Here is a 20,664-nt window from a genome sequence, read left to right on the forward strand (position 1 = left end):
CCGGTGCGAGTTCAACGCTGGGCCGTGTTGTAGTCGCTTGGAGCTTTCTCGCTTTCCCATTCATCGCGAGTTGCAAAGCGAAAAGTCTGCTTTCAAGATGAGAGAGGAGAAGCGGTGCTTTCGTTCACAACAACAAAAAAGTTAGTTGGCATGGTGTTAGCCAACGACTTAGTCGCCAGGAATGTGCATGCATCCGTTTGCATCGGATCTCGGGACCTAAGCTGGTTTGAGCCTGTGTAGTGCTTGGAAGGATGGGTGACCACCGTACCTGGACTACGAGGGCAGTGCAGCAAATGCATCGTTGTCATGGCTTGGCTTCGCGAACGAAGATCTAGGAAGGACATCCACGTCTTCTGCAGGCACGCTGGTGGCTGAAGAGGCCTATGCGGGACAAGCAGGTCCTGCCACAACAGCTGCAAGTATAGGTCTCATCTGGGATGGGTGCTGAGGGATCACGGTTCTTCCTCCTTCTCCTTTTGTCCTCCATACGGGCCCTGCGGGTATCTTCGAAGAAGGAGGTGGCCTGGTGGACTGTGTGCCGCCAGGAGTTGCGATCAGCTGCTTGTGTTGCCCACTGACGGTGATCGATGCAGCAAGCAGTGAGGGACTTTTTGTTGTACTATACTCCTATGTCACCGCGTCTATACCCCCCCCCCCCCCCACCTTTACCAACCCGCACTGACCGGCTAAATTATGGTCACATAACCCCCAAAGCCCCACACAGCGTGGGGAGGCACTCATCTAGCAGTGGAATGTACAACAAGGAGCTTCATGACTCCCCCAACCCAGATTGATATTATTGTTGCCTTAATTCTAGACATGAAGCTTTCGTGACTGCAATGATTCATACTCTTAGTTCTTTCGGTAAAGTCACGTGGGTAAAATTGTAATGTTTTATTAATTTTAATTTCATTTTTTTACCTACGTGACTTTACCGAAAGAACTAAGAGTATATTATTGTTGTCGCCGATGGCCATTGTGGCTACCGCTGTGAATCCAGCTCAGCTGAATCCACTGGGGCGTTCTGCTGGAGCACACAGGTGCTTTGTGGAGCCCTCGATTTCCCTCTTGTGTCCCATTGTCAACTTGAGACATTTGTCAATGTCTGGCGACGGGACTTCCCGTGACGACCGTGACCTGAGTGGGTTCCGGGAGACGTTTTACGCTGTCGCTCCAAGTGCGGGTTTGCATGCAAGCTCAGAAGAAGAAGAAAGTTGCAACGGAGTAAAATGGTTTCTGTCGCGGTGTGCACAGTGATAACATCAATATTTCGTGGGGTCGGGGGGGGGTTGCAAGCACGGTAGCGAGTGCTCATAAAAGCGGATTCGACAAACAGTAATGCTCGCCCCTGGCCGTGTTTTAGTGCCCCGCGTACGTGAGAGTGAAACTGCCTTTGTACGGAGAGAGTGAGGGGGCGTATTGGTTAAGGAAAGGATTGTAAGGGGGGGGGGGGGGGATGAAGGAGGTGGGAAGGAAGCCTGCGTGGGTTGGCTCGCAAAAAAAACTCATTTCCCCCAAATAAAAGAATTCCCCCTAAGGATCGTCTCATGGAATGAAACAAAAAATGTACTGCATCTCCAGCAAGGGTTTGCTCTGCCTGGCCTGCTTTTTTTTGTTAGACACAAGTCTTAAATTGTTATAAAATAAAACACGTGTCCTCAAAAACGTGCGTCTGTTGTTGGGGATGTTCGTCGGGGCGAGAGAAGTACCCGCAGACAGGGAATGGATCTGAAGAGAGAAGAGCAAAGCTAAACTTTCGGGAGAAAAGATTCCGAGATGGTCATTTGTGCGAATTGCAGTGGAAAATTAGTGCAGACTGATGAAGCAATGTTCAAAGGGCTGTTATCCTCCCTTTGATGACAAAAACCATTTGAGAAAAAAATACTTTGCAGTAGTCCCTGAAAGTAACATTGTACGGGGTAGCGTGTGTGCATTGAAAACAATGCAATAAAAGGAAATTCCAACTCTCTAGAGGATATGTTGAGAAAACAAAGAAGAAAGGAAAGTTATTTGACAATCAAAGAACGGCACAAAGATTGTTTAAAGTATAATCACATTATGGCAATGGATGATGTATAATAGCTTTCCATGAAATCATTACGTAGAAATGTGGAGATAAAACGACTACTATTGCAAAACAAATGTAAAGTAATGATATTGCTATATATAGTAAGTACAATAGTGACCCATTGGCCCAGTAATTAAAATGCCATAAACACGAAAGATAAACGCCCATATTAGGCACCTGTTTGACATACACAAGATCAGCCACATTATATCCACCAGCCCCAAACCAAACAAAGATTTGTATCTGTTTCCCAAACCCACTCATTAAACCTTTAATTAGAGACGAGGTTACAAATGCATTGGGTATGATTTGTTTTCTTAAAGGAAACCAGTATGTGTCCTTCCCAAGAGACAGATACATATGGGTGTACGTCTTACATCCCACCATTGTAATGTGAGTGTAAGTATATTACACGTATGCAAGGAGTTTTCAAAGTTGTTATATTTTATATTCAGGAACCTGGCCAGCTAACTCAGCGATAGAGTGGGCGGCTCGAAGTTGGAACGTTGAGAGATCAAATCCAGTTTTTTGGCGTTGACTCAGCCCATCATCTCTCTGAGGTTGCTAAAGTTACTAGCACTCTGTGGGGAAGTCTGGTGGTTGCCCGATGGACATACTCGCCTCTGTTATAGCCGGGCGGTGGTGGCGATGCTCGCTTGCAATCCAGCACTGTGGAGGTAGCGAGGGTTCGGTGGATCGCGCGAATGTTGTGAAACTCCCTTCCCGTGGGTGTTGAGGTGGCCATACCCCGGCTCGTCAGGAGATGGCGGTACAGCAAGTGGACTAATCGCCATCTGTTTCCATCTGTATGGAAATAAAGCGTTCGTTACCCCCCCCCCCCCCCCCCCCACCTTGCGGGTGTTTTTTTTTTTCTTTTCTTCCAGGTACTCCGGTTTCCTCCAACTTGTATCAACTCCCATCATTAATTGGCTGAAAACATCCTCAAATAAAAAGAAAAAAACCCTCCTGAAAAGGAGTCCTTCAACTCAGTGTGGTTATCCTGGACAAATGAGTAAGGGTACATGTAAAATGAATGTGGAATTTCCACCACTGGCTCAGAGGAGCGATTCTGTAAAGAGGAGATGAGTTCCAATGCCGAAATGTTAATTTGACCGCGGGAATCACTGTGACTTACACATTCAATAATATTCAGTGGTAAGAGACAATACAGCGCACTCCAATGTTACGTTGCACTAAAACGTGCTCGTTGTCTTGAATAAACACAGGTCGTGAACGACTAGGCATCATTTTCTTCGTTCAGTATTTCCTTGACTTCAGTCGACCTGAACATCGAAGGCATTTTTTAAATATGTAAACACGTCTCGTTTGTTTCCTATTCATGTTTTTGCCAGCGGTGCATTTTGAAGTAATCCAAGTTTAAACACGATACCAAGCATTGCTCGACTCGTACCACTCTGCCCTCGGCGCACGTGAAGTCACAATAAAAAATTTGACATGATACTGAATTTAATTTAAAAAAATAACCGCCACCACCTCAGCAATTACTGTACGCACAGAGCGAGTTGTCAATTTGGCTGGCGGTCTCTACTCCAGACTGAGTGGAACTACATTCTAATAAAAAACAGCAGACGAAAATGTGAACTCTTATCATTCTTATTATACATGACTGTACTGATGCTAATCATCGTTATAAATAGATAAACTACATTCGTTCATCCGTCTCGAGCCTTCGGCCACCCATCGCTTGAGGGACCACCCCAAAGCGCCAGCTTGTTGCCGGTCAATTGCAGAGCAGTGGATTTCAATATGAATGGGCACCTTTTCATTGGAAGCCATTGTAGTTTTCTCGTGAAGTGGTGGGTTCATATAATGCACTGAGAGTGTCCTTAGAATCTAAATATCAGCACAAGAAGGAGGGGCGGGCGGGAGGCGGTTTGCGAGGGACGCTTGCCATTAAAGTGTATTGCCCTGCAGACGGCTACCAAAGTTTCTTGCCACTTATTGCACTCTGATGAAGCTAGAGTTGACATTGTTGAGCCTCAGCGAAGTGTTTGGGGGGCTTCTGTTGTCTTGCACATTCACTTTTCCCCAATGACATAAATTGGCACGGTTTGGCTACGTACGGCGTGAAAGAAGTTCAACATACACACGTAGAGACTTCAATCGATCGGGGAATTATAACCTTCAGCTCTTTGTCAATCCACTGGGGGATAGGACAACAAACTAAACACAAAAATCAGTTTTAAAGAATGAGTTTTCCATCTAGATTTATCTCCAGTGGATTCCTAATATCGGAAGGAAGAGCATTCCAGACGGCCGCAGAATCGCGCGATGCGGTGACCGTCTTTGTTCGATAGCCAGCCAAAAGAGACGATGCACGCTTCAGAAACCTACAGTCTATATTGTTGAGCCTCAATGAAGTTTGGTGGCTTCTTTCGTATCGCAACATTCACTTTGCCCCAAAGACGTAGAGACTTCAATCGACCGGAGAGTCATCATCTGCACAACTCTTTGTCAATCCACCATCGTTTGGTCATGGGGCCTTGTTTCGCCACACTTCACCGTGCTGGTGATGTTTGGGGGGGTGAGGGGGCATGATGGCCCGTTCAGATATCACTTGCCACTGATGTTAGTCGTGGCCAGGAATCAATCCCAGGTTGCGGAGTTACACTGTGCCATTGCCTCATCCCACTAAAGAGAGAGAGAGAGATAAACTGTTTTCATTGTGGTTTGAAAGTCAGTTTTTTAATTATTAATTTTATAATGCACATTGCTGATGTTATTTTACAGTCTTGGGAATGATTCCAAAGTTTGGAACACCCACACAGAAACTTGTTCTTCGGGATATTCCTAATAAATTGTAAAAAAAAGCCATTAAAGTTTATGAAACTCGGGTTCGTAACTGGCTGTAGTAGTTACACGATTCCCTTACTGTATTCAGACGTTTTCCCCTGCTATAGTTTCACAATTCTGGTGTTTATCATAGTTAGGAACCTCAATACCTAATGTAATTTACTTCGTACTCTGCTCTTACTGTGCGTCTTCCTCTAATGAGCACACAGATTCTGACATCTAAAAGCAACATTATGTGTGTGAAGGGCGTGCTTGTGATGTCATTCCAATTGGTGGCTGTCTGTCAATTATTTTGGTGTTTCGTTGTCTCGGGTATAATTGAATAATGACAGTAACCCACGGAAACCCGATTTGTTTGCTTTTGTCGCATGCGAAGGAATGATTGAACACACTGGTAAACCAAGTTCACGGAAACACAACTTTTATACAAGTCTGTTCTTTATCAAAAGCCAGAGTGCCAGTCATTAATATGCAACCGGTGTCCGGTACAACTTTATAATACTGTTACGAACGTATTATCGGTAGCAATCAAAAAGCAAGTCGATCAGGCACCGCTCTGTATGCAAAGAAAACCAAGATAAAACAATCCAATATCAAACAAGTCGTAAAATCAACTCAAATGTCACAAGGAACTTATACCACGGGCCCAAAGCAGTCGCGCCACTTATTAACGAGTGGACTTTAAGCAGAGTCCGGCATCCTTAGGTCAGGCATCTTCTCTCGCCTGTAGGAGTCGTTGACCACGCGGTGCCTCCTCCCGTGCAGTGCAGATCAACGTTAGCGGCGTGATTCCGCAGCCACGGAGTCGGCGGCTGGCAGTCTCGGGACGTTCGTGAGAACGCAGCGGCGGTGCTGTCGACGCTGAACTCTGACGAAGTGCAGACACACGCTCTCCCCGTGGGTGCGTACACGGCGACAGCGCTCTCTGTCCGTCAGGTGACAGACAGAGATATCTTCATCGTGGCGATAGTCCACGGATTTGTGGTTATAGCGGTGCTCTTCATTGCAAGGTCCGCGGGCCACTGGCAGCCTCTGGTGGCCTTCAGTGCTGCCCCAGGCAATACACAACACGTGACAACACCCCCCCCTCCATCATCATCGTGCTGTCAAACTCCAATGGCCCTCGCACCGATGTCCTGTCGGCGAAGGTGGTCCCCCCCCTGCACCCCCCCCCCTCTGAAAATGAGTGAAGAACACCGAGGGGTTATCAAGTCACTCTTGAGCACGTGTTGACTACGGCTCGTGACTTGAGTGGTACAAGTTCAGTTGCAGTCGGTGTCTTCTCCCGTTTGTGGATCTTCTCCGAGGGTCGCGCTCACCTCCAATTGTTCACCGGCCGCTCTTTACACGTTCGACCCTCCGGCGACCGCAAATCTTCTGAACATCTTCTTGGTTCTTTCGGTAAAGTCACGTAGAAGGGAAGTAATAAAATAATAAAAAATAATTACTTCCCTTCTACGTGACTTTACCGAAAGAACCAAGAAGATGAATCCCTGCAGTCACGAAAGCTTTAAATCGAAATCTTCTGAACATCTTTAAACAGCTCCACTGCCGTATTGTTTCAGCCTCTCAACTCACTAAGCTCGTTTCTAGCGTGCCGTTATTAACTTGTTACAGCTGTGTTACTGCTTCTTTCTCTCCCTCTCTCCTGCTTCTTCGCTGCCTTGCACTCCCTTACACGTTCGGTGGTGGCTCCTTCGTCTTGACGGCGCAGGGTCCCGGGTCTCACTCGGGCCCACGTGAATAGCACGCGGTGCGAGCCACTGCTGGTCTAACCACACATGTTCCAGCGGTGGCATGCGCGGATAAACTCACATTCGTGAGTTGACCAATTATATTCAACTTATTTCTTGCATTTTTATCCGATATTTTTACCGTGTGAAAGAGCAGTGCTCTCTCTCTCTCTATCTTTGACGAGGCAATGGAGACCGTACAGATGTCATTTGACCTTCACTTCTCGGCCGTCAATCTGTCCTCCTTTTTCGGAGATGCACGTGCGTACGTTGAACTTCTTTCACACTGCACGCAGCCAACCGTGCCAATGCGGAGGCGCGGAGATAAGGGATAATTTACGTGCGGTTTGGTATCGTGTTCCACGTCTGGCGCGCCGCTGCTGATCGCCGTAACGAGCACCTCGAGTGGTCAGGGGGATGTCTCCGGCCACATTTTGGGCCAACCTCAACGCCTTCCTCCTACAGGGTTCTCATTGTCACGTGGCTCTCAAGTCAAGTTCGACTCGTGTTTGTGGTGCCAAGTTCCTGAACACGAGAACATACGATACTCAAACAACCATTGACTCATATTGTTTAGTGTCCTCGTTATCATTATGGTTAGTCGGAAGGGACATCATGTTATGGAGACAATTAATATGTAATCCTACTTAATACAAAATGTTTTTCTTTTTTATATAAGGGTATGTCCACTACAGTGTGTACAAGTACATGCTCGACCATACGCACGTGGTCCTCACGCATCTACGTACTGCTAACTGCCACGACACGTATATTCGGATGTGAAGTCTGAGCGTTTCCTATTCGCGCATTCTTTTGAGGCCAGTCGAGAACGAATGCACGTTTGACATATAAAGTACGAGCTTGACTACCCGGCTTCGCCCGAGAGTTGGATTCTTGTCTTGGATTAATACACGGCTGCCGCATGCGGGTGATATCACAGATATGACGTCACCGCACATGTGCCATGCAAAATATAACCATTATTGTGCCCCCCCCCCCTCCCAAAATACAAAAGTCTATTTTTATACTTTTCGCATTGTGTACAGTCTGGAAGCTACCCACATGCCAAATTTAAAGTTTGTTGCATGTTAGGAAGTATGCTAAACATTTCGAACAGACACACATTCACAAATTTCCTTTTTATATAGATAGATGAACGTAGGTTGATAGCCACTGACGGTACAGCAATAGCATATGTGCCCCCCGCCCCCCTCCTGGTGTCTCTCTGTGAGTTCCAGTGACACTTTGCCGACTGTCCCGAGCAAGTGGGATGACATGGCAATGAGGCGTGGGGGTGGAGGGTTAAAGAGCTTGTAAGCCCCACATGACCCCCAGATGACAGATGGCGCTATAGGGGCCCCAGCATTTGATGTTCTAGTCCTTGCCAAAGAACAGATAGAGATGTGTGCGCACTTGTGTGTGTTGTGCGCACGAAGCGCGGAGATACAAAGGGAGACCAGTCGCCCAGACGGGACAGAAACGTCTTCTTGGTTCTTTCGGTAAAGTCACGTAGAATGGAAATAATAAAATAATAAAATAAAACATTATAAAATAATTCTCGCGACGTTTCGGCCACAACGCAAGCAGCTGTCCTCAGGTGGAGAGCAGGTCTGTCGAGTAGACAGAGTCTGAATGACACACTCCAGGCTTGGAGCGACTATTTAAGCTGGGATGGAGGGGGGAAGGGCGCCTTGATAAAAAAGGGACAGAAACGCTTTACAGCAAACAGGAACGGCAATAGTCTGCGTATGGCTTGCCAAAGTGAGCTGCGGCGTGTGTGCGTTATGCGTATGTTGTCAGACCCTTTTGTAAACTCAAATATAGGTGAATTTGAAAATACGATACGGTGTATTGTGTACAGCTTTCTGTTTTTCATGAGTGTGTTCAAGATGATGTGCTTTGGCAACTCCAAAGTGTATGCACATGTGGGAGAGTTGCATTTAGTAATTGACTGTGACATTTTACAAAAAAGTTTAATCCGAATGTACATTCATCGCCCTTAGATCTTTGAGTAATTGGATGCACGGCCTATCCATTTAGTGAATGTTGACAGCTTTAAATAGCTTCCATATATTGTGTTTGCGAATACATGATGCTAAAATATTAATATATTATTTACAAAGCAGATCTTTAATATGCAAAAAACACGTTCATGTATAGAACAAACATAATCCTAATAATAACCACAACCCTTATTCAAGCTTATATGTGCTCCATCAAATGCATGTATTGTGTCCAAAGATCTGCATGAACTGGAGTTCTAAAATGTAGGAATCTTGACAAACCTTCAGCATTGCAAAACTGTAACCTCTCTTGTTGTTAATCTCTCACACATGCTCCCTCCAGTTTGAATACTTCTGAAAACCAGATCTGCGATTATTAAGTGCAACTATTTTATTATTTTCGCTCATCAGATTATCACGGTTGGCTACGTATGGTGTGAAAGAAGTTCAACATACGTATATACTAACTAGTGATAGGCTCACTGCAAACAGTATTAACTCAGAAACCGAAGTTAGATCCCTCTCGCGGCTGACGTGAGTGGTGGGTAATATCCGAACGAACCCCTCCTTTACCTGACCCCTCCTGCACTGATCAGAGTGGTGAAACACGGTCGTACAACCACTACCATAACCAACACGGTCTGGAGGGGCCTTTCATCCATCAGTCGATTGATAAGTGGCTGTACCTTTTTATTTTAAATTTATATTTAAAATTCGCTTGTGAATTCACTTGTGAATTTGAAATATCATATAGTTCAGGACTTGTTTTAAATACAGAGGCAACAATGCATCTTTGTTTTGATTACATGACTGTATAATGGGCTACAGTATGTTGTTGAATATGGTACAAAGCGTGCACCTCCACACAGTAAAACTCTTATCGACGATGATATGGGAAGGGGGGGGGGGCGAACATCACAAATCCTATAATCTGCGGGGTTATTCGTGAATTCACTTCACTTATCAATGGGTGAAAGAAAAAAAAACGTGGATAATTGTGGATGATAGGCTGAATAGGGCCGCAGATAATAGGAGTCATCGCCCACTGAGCTCTGGGGGATGATTTGAGTCCATGGGTCACAGAAGAGCTGGATAAGAAGAGCTGGATTGCGTTGCAGTGTTTTTAGAAGTAAGCGGCAATAGAAGAGGTACAGTACGGTTACAAACAGATGCTGTAGAGAAGGTTTACATAACGACATGAAATGGAGGAAAAGTATTGTAGATGGAAGATCTTTAAACTGTTTGGTGTGCCCAATTACTCGTGGAAGCATGCAGTATAATAGGTTACAGAAACCTCAGCTTTCAAATCTTCCGTCGCTACAGGCTGTTCAGCATTTTTTCTTGTGCGTAATAGATTACCGCCTGGCCCCAGCATTAATTACCTATCTCCGCTGGATTTAATCTGATCAGCTGGAAAATGTATAGCCCACAAATTAGTGCTGCAAAGATTGCAACCAATGATTACTTGGATGAAATCGGCATCCAGGATGACAAATGTGGGAGAGGAAAACAATTTTTTGTTAGTTTTGCCAGGACCGTAGAGTTCTATGTAAACACTGCACATACATCAAACTTCTTTATTGCTGGAAACAAGGCCGTATCGAAAGTGTATGTTTTGGCTGCTTGTTTCTTTGTCATTTGTACGGACAAACTGAATTACTGAAGGAGTATTCTGGAAATGCAATGATGCATGATTACTGAGCACAGTGGGTCATCCAAAATATCACTGGGTTTCCAATATATATGACATTTCACCATGATTTTTACAAAAACATCTTTCAAGAATATAATTCATGGATAATATGTGTGTGGTCCATGAAACAGAAATCTTTCCTAAACCCAGCTTGCTTATGTTGGATTGGTTCTCTAAATATTCCATGATTCTGTTCCCAATGATCCTTCTCATCAATTTCCATACACATGATGCGATGCTACTTCATCTGTAATTCTTAAAAGTCAGTTTTCTCACCCATTTTTTTTAAATATCTAAATGGTTGAGGCAGCATTGAAGACGAATGAATACCAAATCTCAGTATGCCTACCTAACGTTTTTAGAGAAGGAGGTAGAGGGATGGAATCAGCTCGCGTGTAGGAGCTCGTATTATTGCATTGCTTGACTGGGAGAGGTGGCAATTGATTGAGAAGCACTTCATCTAGCAGTGGATAGTTCGTGGCTAATGATTGTGAGGATGATTTACAGTAGCGTGCCCAATCATTACTGTCTCTAATCAGACAGAATCCATCACTTTAGGCTTATTTAAGATTAAATCGTCTTCACTATGTATGGTTCGAAAGAAGTGCAACATACATACATGTCCTAAGGTATTTTATTTAACTAAATGTTAAGAACATTGCATTTTATTATTTGCGATGCAAGTACACATTCTCATGTATCAATGTTTTTCATGCAACTTGTACAATAATTCGTTTTAAATGGAAACCCAATAAATATGAGATGGTAATATTTCAAAGACAATTGGGATTGGAGTTTACGGGTTCTGTTAAATCTGGATATAAGCACACCCCTGGCAAAAGGCCATGTGTGCTTTCTCTATCCAAAGTGAGCTTAAGGTTAATTTCAATTCCCCCCACCAGTGTAAGCGTATATAATATATAAGGCGTCATTATGTCCAGGTTATGCTGCATGGTGTCTTGTTAATGAGCCCCATAATGAGGATGTGAGAGACTCCACATATAGAGGTCCCAGAAGCAGACTTTGCAGCAGTGAGCATTGGTGACTCGACTGTATTGATGAGTCCTAATTACGACGAAACTCCACAGCTTCTTTAGATTTGTTTGACGCATATGCACAAATTACCGTGCTTTTTATGCATTTGTGTGTCTTGTTTGACACCTATGGCATCGTATTTGTTTCAAAAGTAGCGTGGTGTCTTGCAGTGCTTAAGCCAGGGTCCATAATCTAAGACAAAAACGGTGTTTGGGGGTTGGTAAATCAGAAGGTTATGCATGAGCGCGTGGAAGCCACTTCATTCCTGGCACCAGAGAGAACTCACAACCACTACCCCGAAGCCCTGCATGGCCGGGTACTGTAGTGGGGACGCCTGAAGGGTTACTACAGCTAAAAGTGACAATCTTGGGTCAATATGAGTGACACAGGTCCCATGGCATGTACTGTCACATACAATTTTAATTGCACGTGTGTACATGTTCCTATGGCTCGGCGATTGGTGAAACTGCGCACTGAATGCGGCGACCTGAGTTTGATTCCTTGGCCAAGGCTAACGCCGGTGGCATGGGGATAGAACCCCCAGATGACTGACATTCTTTGGGGAAGCCATCGTCCAGCAGTTGATTGCCAAAGGGCTGTAAAATGAGCATATAATTACGTAAATATATTTTACAGAATGTACATATGTTTTGCATCAAGCGTTTTAAAGCAAACGATAAAAAAAAACATTACCAAATGCGATGCAATTCAATATTGTTGTTTAAACAACTTTGCAGGGTATATATACGTATACTTTACTGGTGTAATATAGGACAAAACTACGTGTGTTTTGTATATGAATAGGCCATTCTCGGATGATTCCTTCTAAAATGTATAATTCTTTACTACACTATTTTACATCGCAGTACGATAAGTTCTTTACAGATCAAGCTGCATATGAAACTCCGCAGTATTCTTACAGCCGTGCATGATTTGTTCCCATTTTTATGGTAGCCCTTGGCTTTTTCGCAGGATGTCATTTGCCAAAAAGAAAAAAGAAACTTCAATAGCTATTTAAAGGGTTTTATTCCAGAAAATAAATAAATACCAGCTGTGCGCAGTGAACAGGCAAAGTCTATTGCGCCTTCACTATGGATTCTGGTGCTAAACGCAACGACAGTGTGTGTGCTTGAACAGGGATCAGTGACTTACAATCCCCGTCGGGTTTGCCACAAATAAGTCGCTGCAAGTTGCCTTTTTTTGATACGCTTGCCAATCGCGCCCGATGGATAACGCGCGGAGATTACGCAGTGCAACATGAAGAACTTGGGCAAGAATGAGTATTTCCACGACACTTTTAGAATGTTTCCAGGCATAATACGGCTGCTGCTATTGTGTGACGGTGAACAAACTGGACTTTCAATCCAGAGGTCACCGGTTTAAACTCCCGGCGTGGCAGTTGAAGCAATAACGAAAGTTTCCGAAATCCCCCAAACCCACTTCTTCCAACTCAATGCCATAGTAGGCAGACCTCAGCCAATTGGCAGACCGGGTGTAATGGGCTAAAATGTGGTTACTCCCAACTCTTCCATGATGTCTGGCCATTGTGGAAGGATAGACCAAAACACCTTCGGGGGGGAGATTTTCTAGAGCTCCCTCTTGTGGAAGCTCTTCCGCCAGCAGTGACAGCAGCAAGATATTCGCCGAAAGTGAACAACACACGCAGTTGTGTTGCCAACATTGTGCAAAAACTATCATCTCTATTGTAACGTTAATCCTCATAATGTAAGTTATACATTCATCGATAAATGTATAAGGGACAATATAGTTTGTTTTGTTACAGATTAGTATGTTAAATCTATTTCGTTGCTTGGGGTTCCTACCTGGGAACATAAAAGTCCTGTATCGTATATCAATCAATTAATACGTTATATTATTGCATTTGACTTTAAATGAGGTCAGGTTATGAAAAAAAATCTGACTCAGTTGCCAAAACAACATTGAATAGGAAGTGTTATGACGGCAACGCAGCATGATCGTGATACTACTGATAGTGGTGATGGTGGCGGTGATAGTTGGTCACAAACTCCAAACTCCTCCACTCATGGATAAACGCTTCCCCGCGCCGTGTTAGTCACGGGGCTTGTCAGACCAAACTTCTTCACCAGGGCGTGGCAAAATATCACTCGCCACTGACGTTAGCCGCGCATGAGCAATCGAACTTGGTTCATGGCACATCGACAGTTTTTTTTATCCTTCCCACGCACCTTCGAATTAGCACGGTTGGCTACGCTCGATGCGGAAGAAGCAGCTCAACATACAAACACGTTTTTTTTACTTCACGTAAAACATTTGAATCAACATCACCACCATCATCATCATTATCGCCGTGCTGTCAGACTGATGCCATTCACACACAACGGGGCCCAAACAGATCGGACACAGCCGTGAAACACGGACGTGCCAAACATCTGTTTGCTCCGACCGGATGAATTGAGCCCGCCTCAGTCGCTGTGAAAATCCGTCGTCCGTCGCGAATCCCCCCCTACCCTCATCCCGTAAAGGGATGGAGGGGGAGGACCCCTCCCCGGCACCGTCGCTGAGAAAATCCGTCGTCCGTCGCGACCCCCCCTACCATCCTCCCGTAAGGGGATGGAAGGGGGGACCCCTCCCGGCTCCGTCGCTGAGAAAATCCGTTGTCCGTCGGGACCCCCCTACCCTCCCGTAAGGGGATGGAGGGGGGGACCCCTCCCGGCTCCGTTGGTGAGAAAATCCGTCGTCCGTCGCGACCCCCCTACCCTCCTCCCGTAAGGGGATGATGGGGGGACCCCTCACGGCTCCCTCGCTGAGAAAATCCGTCGTCCGTCGCGACCCCCCCTACCCTCATCCCGTAAGGGGATGGAGTGGGGGAGGGGGACCCCTCGCGGCTCCGTCGCTGAGAAAATCCGTCGTCCGTCGCGACCCCCCCTACCCTCCCGTAAGGGGATGGAGGGGGGACCCCTCCCGGCTCCGTCGCTGAGAAAATCCGTCGTCCGTCGCGACCCCCCCTACCCTCCTCCCGTGATGGGGGGGAACCCCTCCCGGCTCCGCTGCGCGCGCTGTGGATGAGAGCTTCCCCCAGTCGCTCACTCCGCTCCGCGCGTCGTGCTGGTTGGTTGGAGCACCCCCCTGGATCGCTCCTCTTGTCTCTCTCTCTCTCTGTCACTCTCTCTCCATCCTCCAACATCATCCTCCAACATCATCAACAACAACAACATCGTCATTCTCGAGAAGGGAACCTCCCTACACGCTCGAGCCCTTGGATGCGCTGCTCGAGGCATGCCAACGACTTCGCCTCCAAGCTGGATATGACCCTCTGCTCACAATGGTAAAGAAAACCCCCCAACGTGCCGTTCTCTTCCCCTCGCTCTGGCATTGCTTTGATTGTGTGTGCGTGTGTGTGGTCGCCAAAGGCTGTGTGGCAAGTTTGGTCGATCCTATGCAGCGTGCACTGTCGGTCTCGTCTGAAACGCGAGTTTGACTTTAGTTGGATGCCGACAAATCGTCTCGTAACAAAGTTGTTGTGAGTTTTGCGTGCTGCGCATAAACTACAGTACTGTGTAACTACTGCACGCATGTATGTGTGATGTTTTTCTGTATACCCTGCTTGCATAGCGTGTATATATTGGACGTGTGTGTGTGTGCTATATGATCAACAAGTGTTTTAGGAATAACTCAATCACAGACTGCAAAGTAACGCGCTCGTTGTAGTTGAAGCGAGATTTCAGACAAAAAAACAACTCTCTCGTGGCTTTAAAACCACCACGGATTGTCTTCGACAAACTTCCCAACGTACAAATACTTTCAACTGCTCCCGTTTCGCCCAGACCTGATATCGATCCGTCTCACCTACATACGAGCAAACACACACACAGGGACACAGAGAGTTGATGCTGATGATGCAGCACGCTCGTGATGATGTATGGGTTATTCTTTGTTTCTTTCGGTTAAGTCACGTCTAAAGATAAAATAATAAATTAAAATAATAGCATATTACGACGTTTCGATTGCAACACAAGCAATCATCATGAGGCATAAAAGAAATAGCAACAAAAATCTAACTAGAAAACTATAGACAGACATACAAGCAGACAGACATCACAACGGCACAGAGAGAGAGGACACATATCGGCATAAAATTAAGAATGATGTAGAGGACTTTACTGCGTGCCTGTCACACACACACGCACGTGTGTCTGTGCATAGCGTGCGTACTTATAACGATACAAAGCACACAGCACTTTGAACAACTTTTCAGTGGAGTTTCGAGATCTACAACATGTGAGCTACTGCTTCTGCATGCTAATGCTGCTGCTATGGCTGGCTGGCTGGCTGAGTTGGGCATGGTGTTTGTAAATCATCTTGCGCCAGTGTCACGCAACGAATCTCCTTTGTCCGCCACTAGAGTCGGGGACTTTGTGCCGTGTGTTCTGTCAAATGTTAAATGTGGAACAGCTGCCACGAGTTTCTCTTTTGAAACGTGCACAACCGGTGGCGCATATATAGATTTTTTTTTTGTGCAACATCCTCCAATGCTTTAGGAGTAGTGTTAAAAAAAACCCCAATTAAGCGTCTTTAATCTCTTCGCGTTAGCGAGGTGCTTATGTTACTTGGTGTCGTTGGCACTGAATGGTCAGGATGTGAGCAATTGCAGTGTATGTGAATATATATTTGATATTAATACAGTCAGTTTACTCCATTGGGTTTGCCATCGGCTTAGAAGTTGCGTTTCGTGAGTTTTCCCATGGCCATTGACTGTGTGATCAGTGTTACTTGGTGTCGTTGGCACTGAACGGTCGGAATGTGAGCAATTGCAGTGTATGTTAATATATATATTTGATATTAATACAGTCAGTTTACTCCATTGGGTTTGCCATCGGCTTACAAGTTGCGTGTCGTGAGTTTTCCCATGGCCATTGACTGCGTGTTTTGGGTGCGTTGCGGTCCCAACTTCATGAGCTGCAATTTAAGTTAAAAAGGCACGGAGGAGCTCCGATGGGCACACATAACGTTTCGTTTTGACTGAATCGTTTCGGTGAGTGACATCAACAGGAAGACAACATGAACCATTCATTACATTTGGTACAAACTAATGGCGTGCCACTGTGGTCCACTGCAACTCTTCACGGCTGACGTTCGATTCCCGGACGCGGTTAACGTGAGTGGCGAATGACGTCTGAACCACTAACACCTACACTGACCGGCACGGGGAAGTATGGTCAAACCAAGCACGTAACATGACATACCCACGGGGAGCGAGGTTGGGTTCATCCAGCAGTGGATTGACCAAGGGTGAAAATTCTTATTTGTCGTTCTAACAAACTTAACATTGAGGGATGTTTTAAGTGAATCAAAGTTGCAACAAGGGCACAGGTGTTAGCAGACGTATGAACACCTTAATTAAGTGGTGAATTTCTAAACATATGAACATACGGGTTATCTCCGTATTATGGAAACATTTTAAATTATACCGTGCGTGCGAGCATATACTACGGTGCTGTTCGTGCTCGTTTAACTTCATACAATGTCGAGTCTAGACTCTTGAATATATATACAGAGTGTTGTACTGTACTATGTCTAGGAGCATAGAGAGGTAGATTTTTCCTCTGTTTATGCAAATACTGCATGTGTGTGTGTGTCGTCCGTCCATGGTAGGCCTTTTGAAATAATATACTCTAGATCTTTGGAATACTATACAAACCCCACACAAGCGTTCAATGTGTGTGTATTTATATATTTAAATAGCACCTAAGACAAAACGGTATAATTACATGTGAGTGCGTTTCAATAAAATCGTTTGTTGTTTCGGTCGTGTGTTATAGATGCCAGGTCTTTCAGGCTGTTATGACAGCCCTCGCTAAAGTCACTTGGTTAATTGCCAGCCCCATGAATAAAACAGTGTTTTCCCAAATTCTTGTTAAAGCTTAGGAAGTCGGAGGACTGCAGCACTGTGTAAGTTTAGAGGCTTTTTCAGGAGCTCTTGAAAAGGCACTGGGAAACTTGTGGCCATTACACCGCAATGTTCATTGGGTAAAATAAAAACATTTCTATGCACTCCCAACCTGCACTGACCAGCGTGGTGAAGTAAAGTCAAATAACTCCACCATGACCCACATAGTGTGAGGAAGTCATCATCGAAATATGGATTCACAAAAATGTCTGTACATTCACATGTCGTTGCCAATTGCACATTACCGTAGAGAATCATATTGGTTCATTCCATACTTATTCTCATCAATAACATTATCTTTTTGACGTCTAATAATGCATACAAATCTACAGCGCTTTGTCACGCCACTAATGGATGAAGACCATCTTGAGGACCCACCTCTCGGTCACGGGGGTCGTTTGACCATTGTTGACCCCACCGGTTCGTGCGCGTTAGTGATTGCGGAAGCCTAGGCCCTGTTCAGATATCATCACCACTTGCCAGTGATGTATGAAACCACGGCTGGGGATTGAACTGAAGTATCCAGGTTCATAGTGCAGTGCGATAATCACTGTCCCACTGCTCCACTGCATTATCAGGCACTCTTAACAGACATTAGGGTGGTTCTTTCCTGTTATCTGTATCTAATAACTCCCAAAAGTTTTGAGTAGTCAAGGGTTGTAGTCAAGGGTTACACCCAAAATATAAAATGGCACAGATTCACACATTTCTATCAATCTTAATAATGCAGCAGTTGCTGAAGAATCTTGATAATGTGAGCTACTCAGCAATGCTGTCTGTGATCAACTGAGGTTTATATTCATTTAAGAATACTGTACATCACGTCCAGCTGAAACTGCCATTACATAAAACATATATATATAGAAATTACGTTATGTAGGCACCAATGACATATACACAAATACCTTGACTTTAAACACCTTTAACAAAAAAGTTTATGCACAAGCAATAATCCTGATTGAGTGCCACATGAACCAGATAAAGCTTTTATATGCTAGTTACAGAACACACAGGATGAAGGATTGTGCATTTTATACACGATATGTGGGTCAGTCGCCGAATGATAATAACTGTATTTAATCTTGATTTAAATTATAAGATTGTATTATGATAACTGTATTTAATTTTGATTTGAATCTTAAGATTGGCTCATAGAGATATTTTTAAAAAGTTTATAGTCGGCTATAAAACTGGGCATGGCCTTAAGAGAAGAACTGTTTATAAAGCTTTTTTAAATTTCCCACCCACAAACTAATTGCACCTGGAACAAAAGAAGCAGCCTCGAGGCAATGGTCCAGGTAAATGAGCCAGTGCACCTTCATAGCGATGGCCAATAGAAATTCAATACAGTGGGCACGTTTCCACCCTTAATTATAGCGTAATGTTACAGAATTGTCAACATTTGAAACGTGTCCACTGTCAAATTACATATTTGTGTATGATTATTATCTTTCGTGTGGTGGTTTGTTTTCACATTTTGTTGTTGTTGTTGTTATCATAGCCATCATTTACAAACATGCATGTTCATTGAATAGAGCAGTGCCTTCAAACCATTGGCTCGGAGTGGTGACTTCCGCGAGGTTGTTGGAAGTGGTCAGGAGAACTGTTGTAGCTTCTACGATTTCTTTTTTTAATGTTATTGGTGCACGGTGGTCTGTGGGTCCACAAAGGTTTGGAACTACTGGACTCGTGCCTTAGGAAACAGAGACTCTTGCCTCTTCCCCTCGCTCCCCCAAATACAAACACCCTTTTGGCAGACAGCAGATGTTTCTTTATGTGAGCTGAGCATCGACTTCAAAACATCTGAGAATAAAACAAAATTTGAATTAAATGGTTACAGATGCCGCCTGTACATGGCTTGTCTTTGTTTATATGCGATATAACATGTTTTTAGTGTTGTTGGCAAATCTTAAACCGGAAGTGATGTCACGAAAAAAAAATGCCCGTTTTCCATAAATGCATCGCATTACCTTTGCAAATCACACAGAGCAATTGCACGTTACGTGGATGCACTTGATATGTTTAGTGCCAAGAGCTACATGTGCAATTCAACTCTGCGGCTCGATTTATGCAGGAGTCTTGATTAATGGCCGCAAATCAGTCGCTCTTGCAAGAATGTCTGTTTCGCATGAAATATTTCCTCGGGGGGGGGGGGGGGGTGTGGAAAAGGGCTCGGGTGAGAGCGCAAGCCATTGTGTTCCAGCTCGGTCAGTGCAAACTGAAAAAGCAGGCGGATGGGATGCACGGTGGGGGGACGGTGGCCAGGCTCGCAATGCCCCCCCCACCCGGCCACCACGGCTGCCCGGTAGCGCTCTCTTCCCTTTAACAGTCGCTGGTCCCCGGCCTGCTGGACGTGTCGTGAAATAACTTGGTGAGGGTGCAGGCTCGTGCCGTGGTTACCGCAGTTGACAAGCCCAGCAATCGGGGCTGCTAAGAGAGGTGCGAGCCACCCACTGACCTACACCGCTACCTTCCCTGGCCTTGATTGAAATATTTAGGAATAGAAACGAAAAGACAAAAGTATTTTTTTTTTGCATACGAAATTATTTTCATTTTACCAGGTGAAGCCCGCTGAGCTATATAACTATTTTTTTTCAGAAGCCACCTGGCTTCAAATGTTAGCTCAACGAATTGATTTATCTTGAAAAAATGTTATAGCAGCCAAAGACTCTAAACGCACGTTTATAAATGTGGAGGGAAAACCGGAGGACCCGGAGAAAAATCTACGCAAACTCCAAATACAAGATGCTTCAAAAACATGTTTACACTTATATAGGACTATCTTTTTAATGGAAAAAGAACGGATAATCCACTCTAACATGATAACAAATGTACGTTATAGCTTCAACAAGTCCAAAGAGTCTCCACTTGTTCGCCATCGTTGTCAACACGTGCCTGGAATCTTCTCCAGGTGGTCTCCAGAGCTCGAAGGCACAATTCTTGTGGTCGTGTTGCAAATTCTCCGAAGTGTTAACATGTTTTTGAAGCACCCTGTTTCGAGGCGTCAGGTTCGAGATCGAACCCGCGACCTCCCGTATTGCAGGCGAGGTAGTTAACATCTTTCCACCGTGGCGTCACAATAGAAAAGTACACGGCCACAACTGAAGTTTTGTAGTTCACGAGTGCACGGTGAAAGCTGGAGCGAGGAAATGCTCACAAAACGCAGAGGCAACACAGAAGCGCACACACACACACACTTGAATTATGACTGGCTGTGAAATCTTACGTGTTTAATTTACATTTGCGGTAGCTGTGATCACTACACAGAATCCACCGTGAGAAAATTAGAACTTTTGTGGGTCGGCCAACTACCTGACCAAAGAAGCAATATACAGTAGCTCAATAGCCGTGTGGTAATGCTCACCTCAGTGCGAACTCTGTGTATTGCA

At 44.9% G+C, this 20,664-nt stretch overlaps 1 protein-coding gene across 6 annotated transcripts in view; it reads left to right on the top strand.

Moving 5' to 3' along the window:
• LOC133350850 (uncharacterized) overlaps positions 1–20,664 on the top strand; it is a 173,193-nt gene that overhangs the window by 51,323 nt on the left and 101,206 nt on the right. Inside the window, exon 1 of one of the 6 annotated variants that reach the window (XM_061565645.1) lies at positions 5,707–5,783. The exons of 4 other annotated variants lie outside the window; for them this stretch is intronic. Coding sequence is in view for 1 of the 2 variants with exons in the window: in XM_061565640.1 (XP_061421624.1) it covers positions 14,651–14,653 (3 nt within the window). In the remaining variant the exon portion in view is untranslated. Of the gene's footprint in view, positions 1–5,706; positions 5,784–14,435; positions 14,654–20,664 lie in introns of those variants that run through there. One more of the 6 variants, XM_061565640.1, reaches the window with a different exon arrangement.

Source organism: Lethenteron reissneri, chromosome 35, assembly GCF_015708825.2.
Source record: "Lethenteron reissneri isolate LAM-NWPU_2019-01 chromosome 35, ASM1570882v1, whole genome shotgun sequence".
NCBI classification, from domain to species: Eukaryota; Metazoa; Chordata; class Hyperoartia; order Petromyzontiformes; family Petromyzontidae; genus Lethenteron; species Lethenteron reissneri.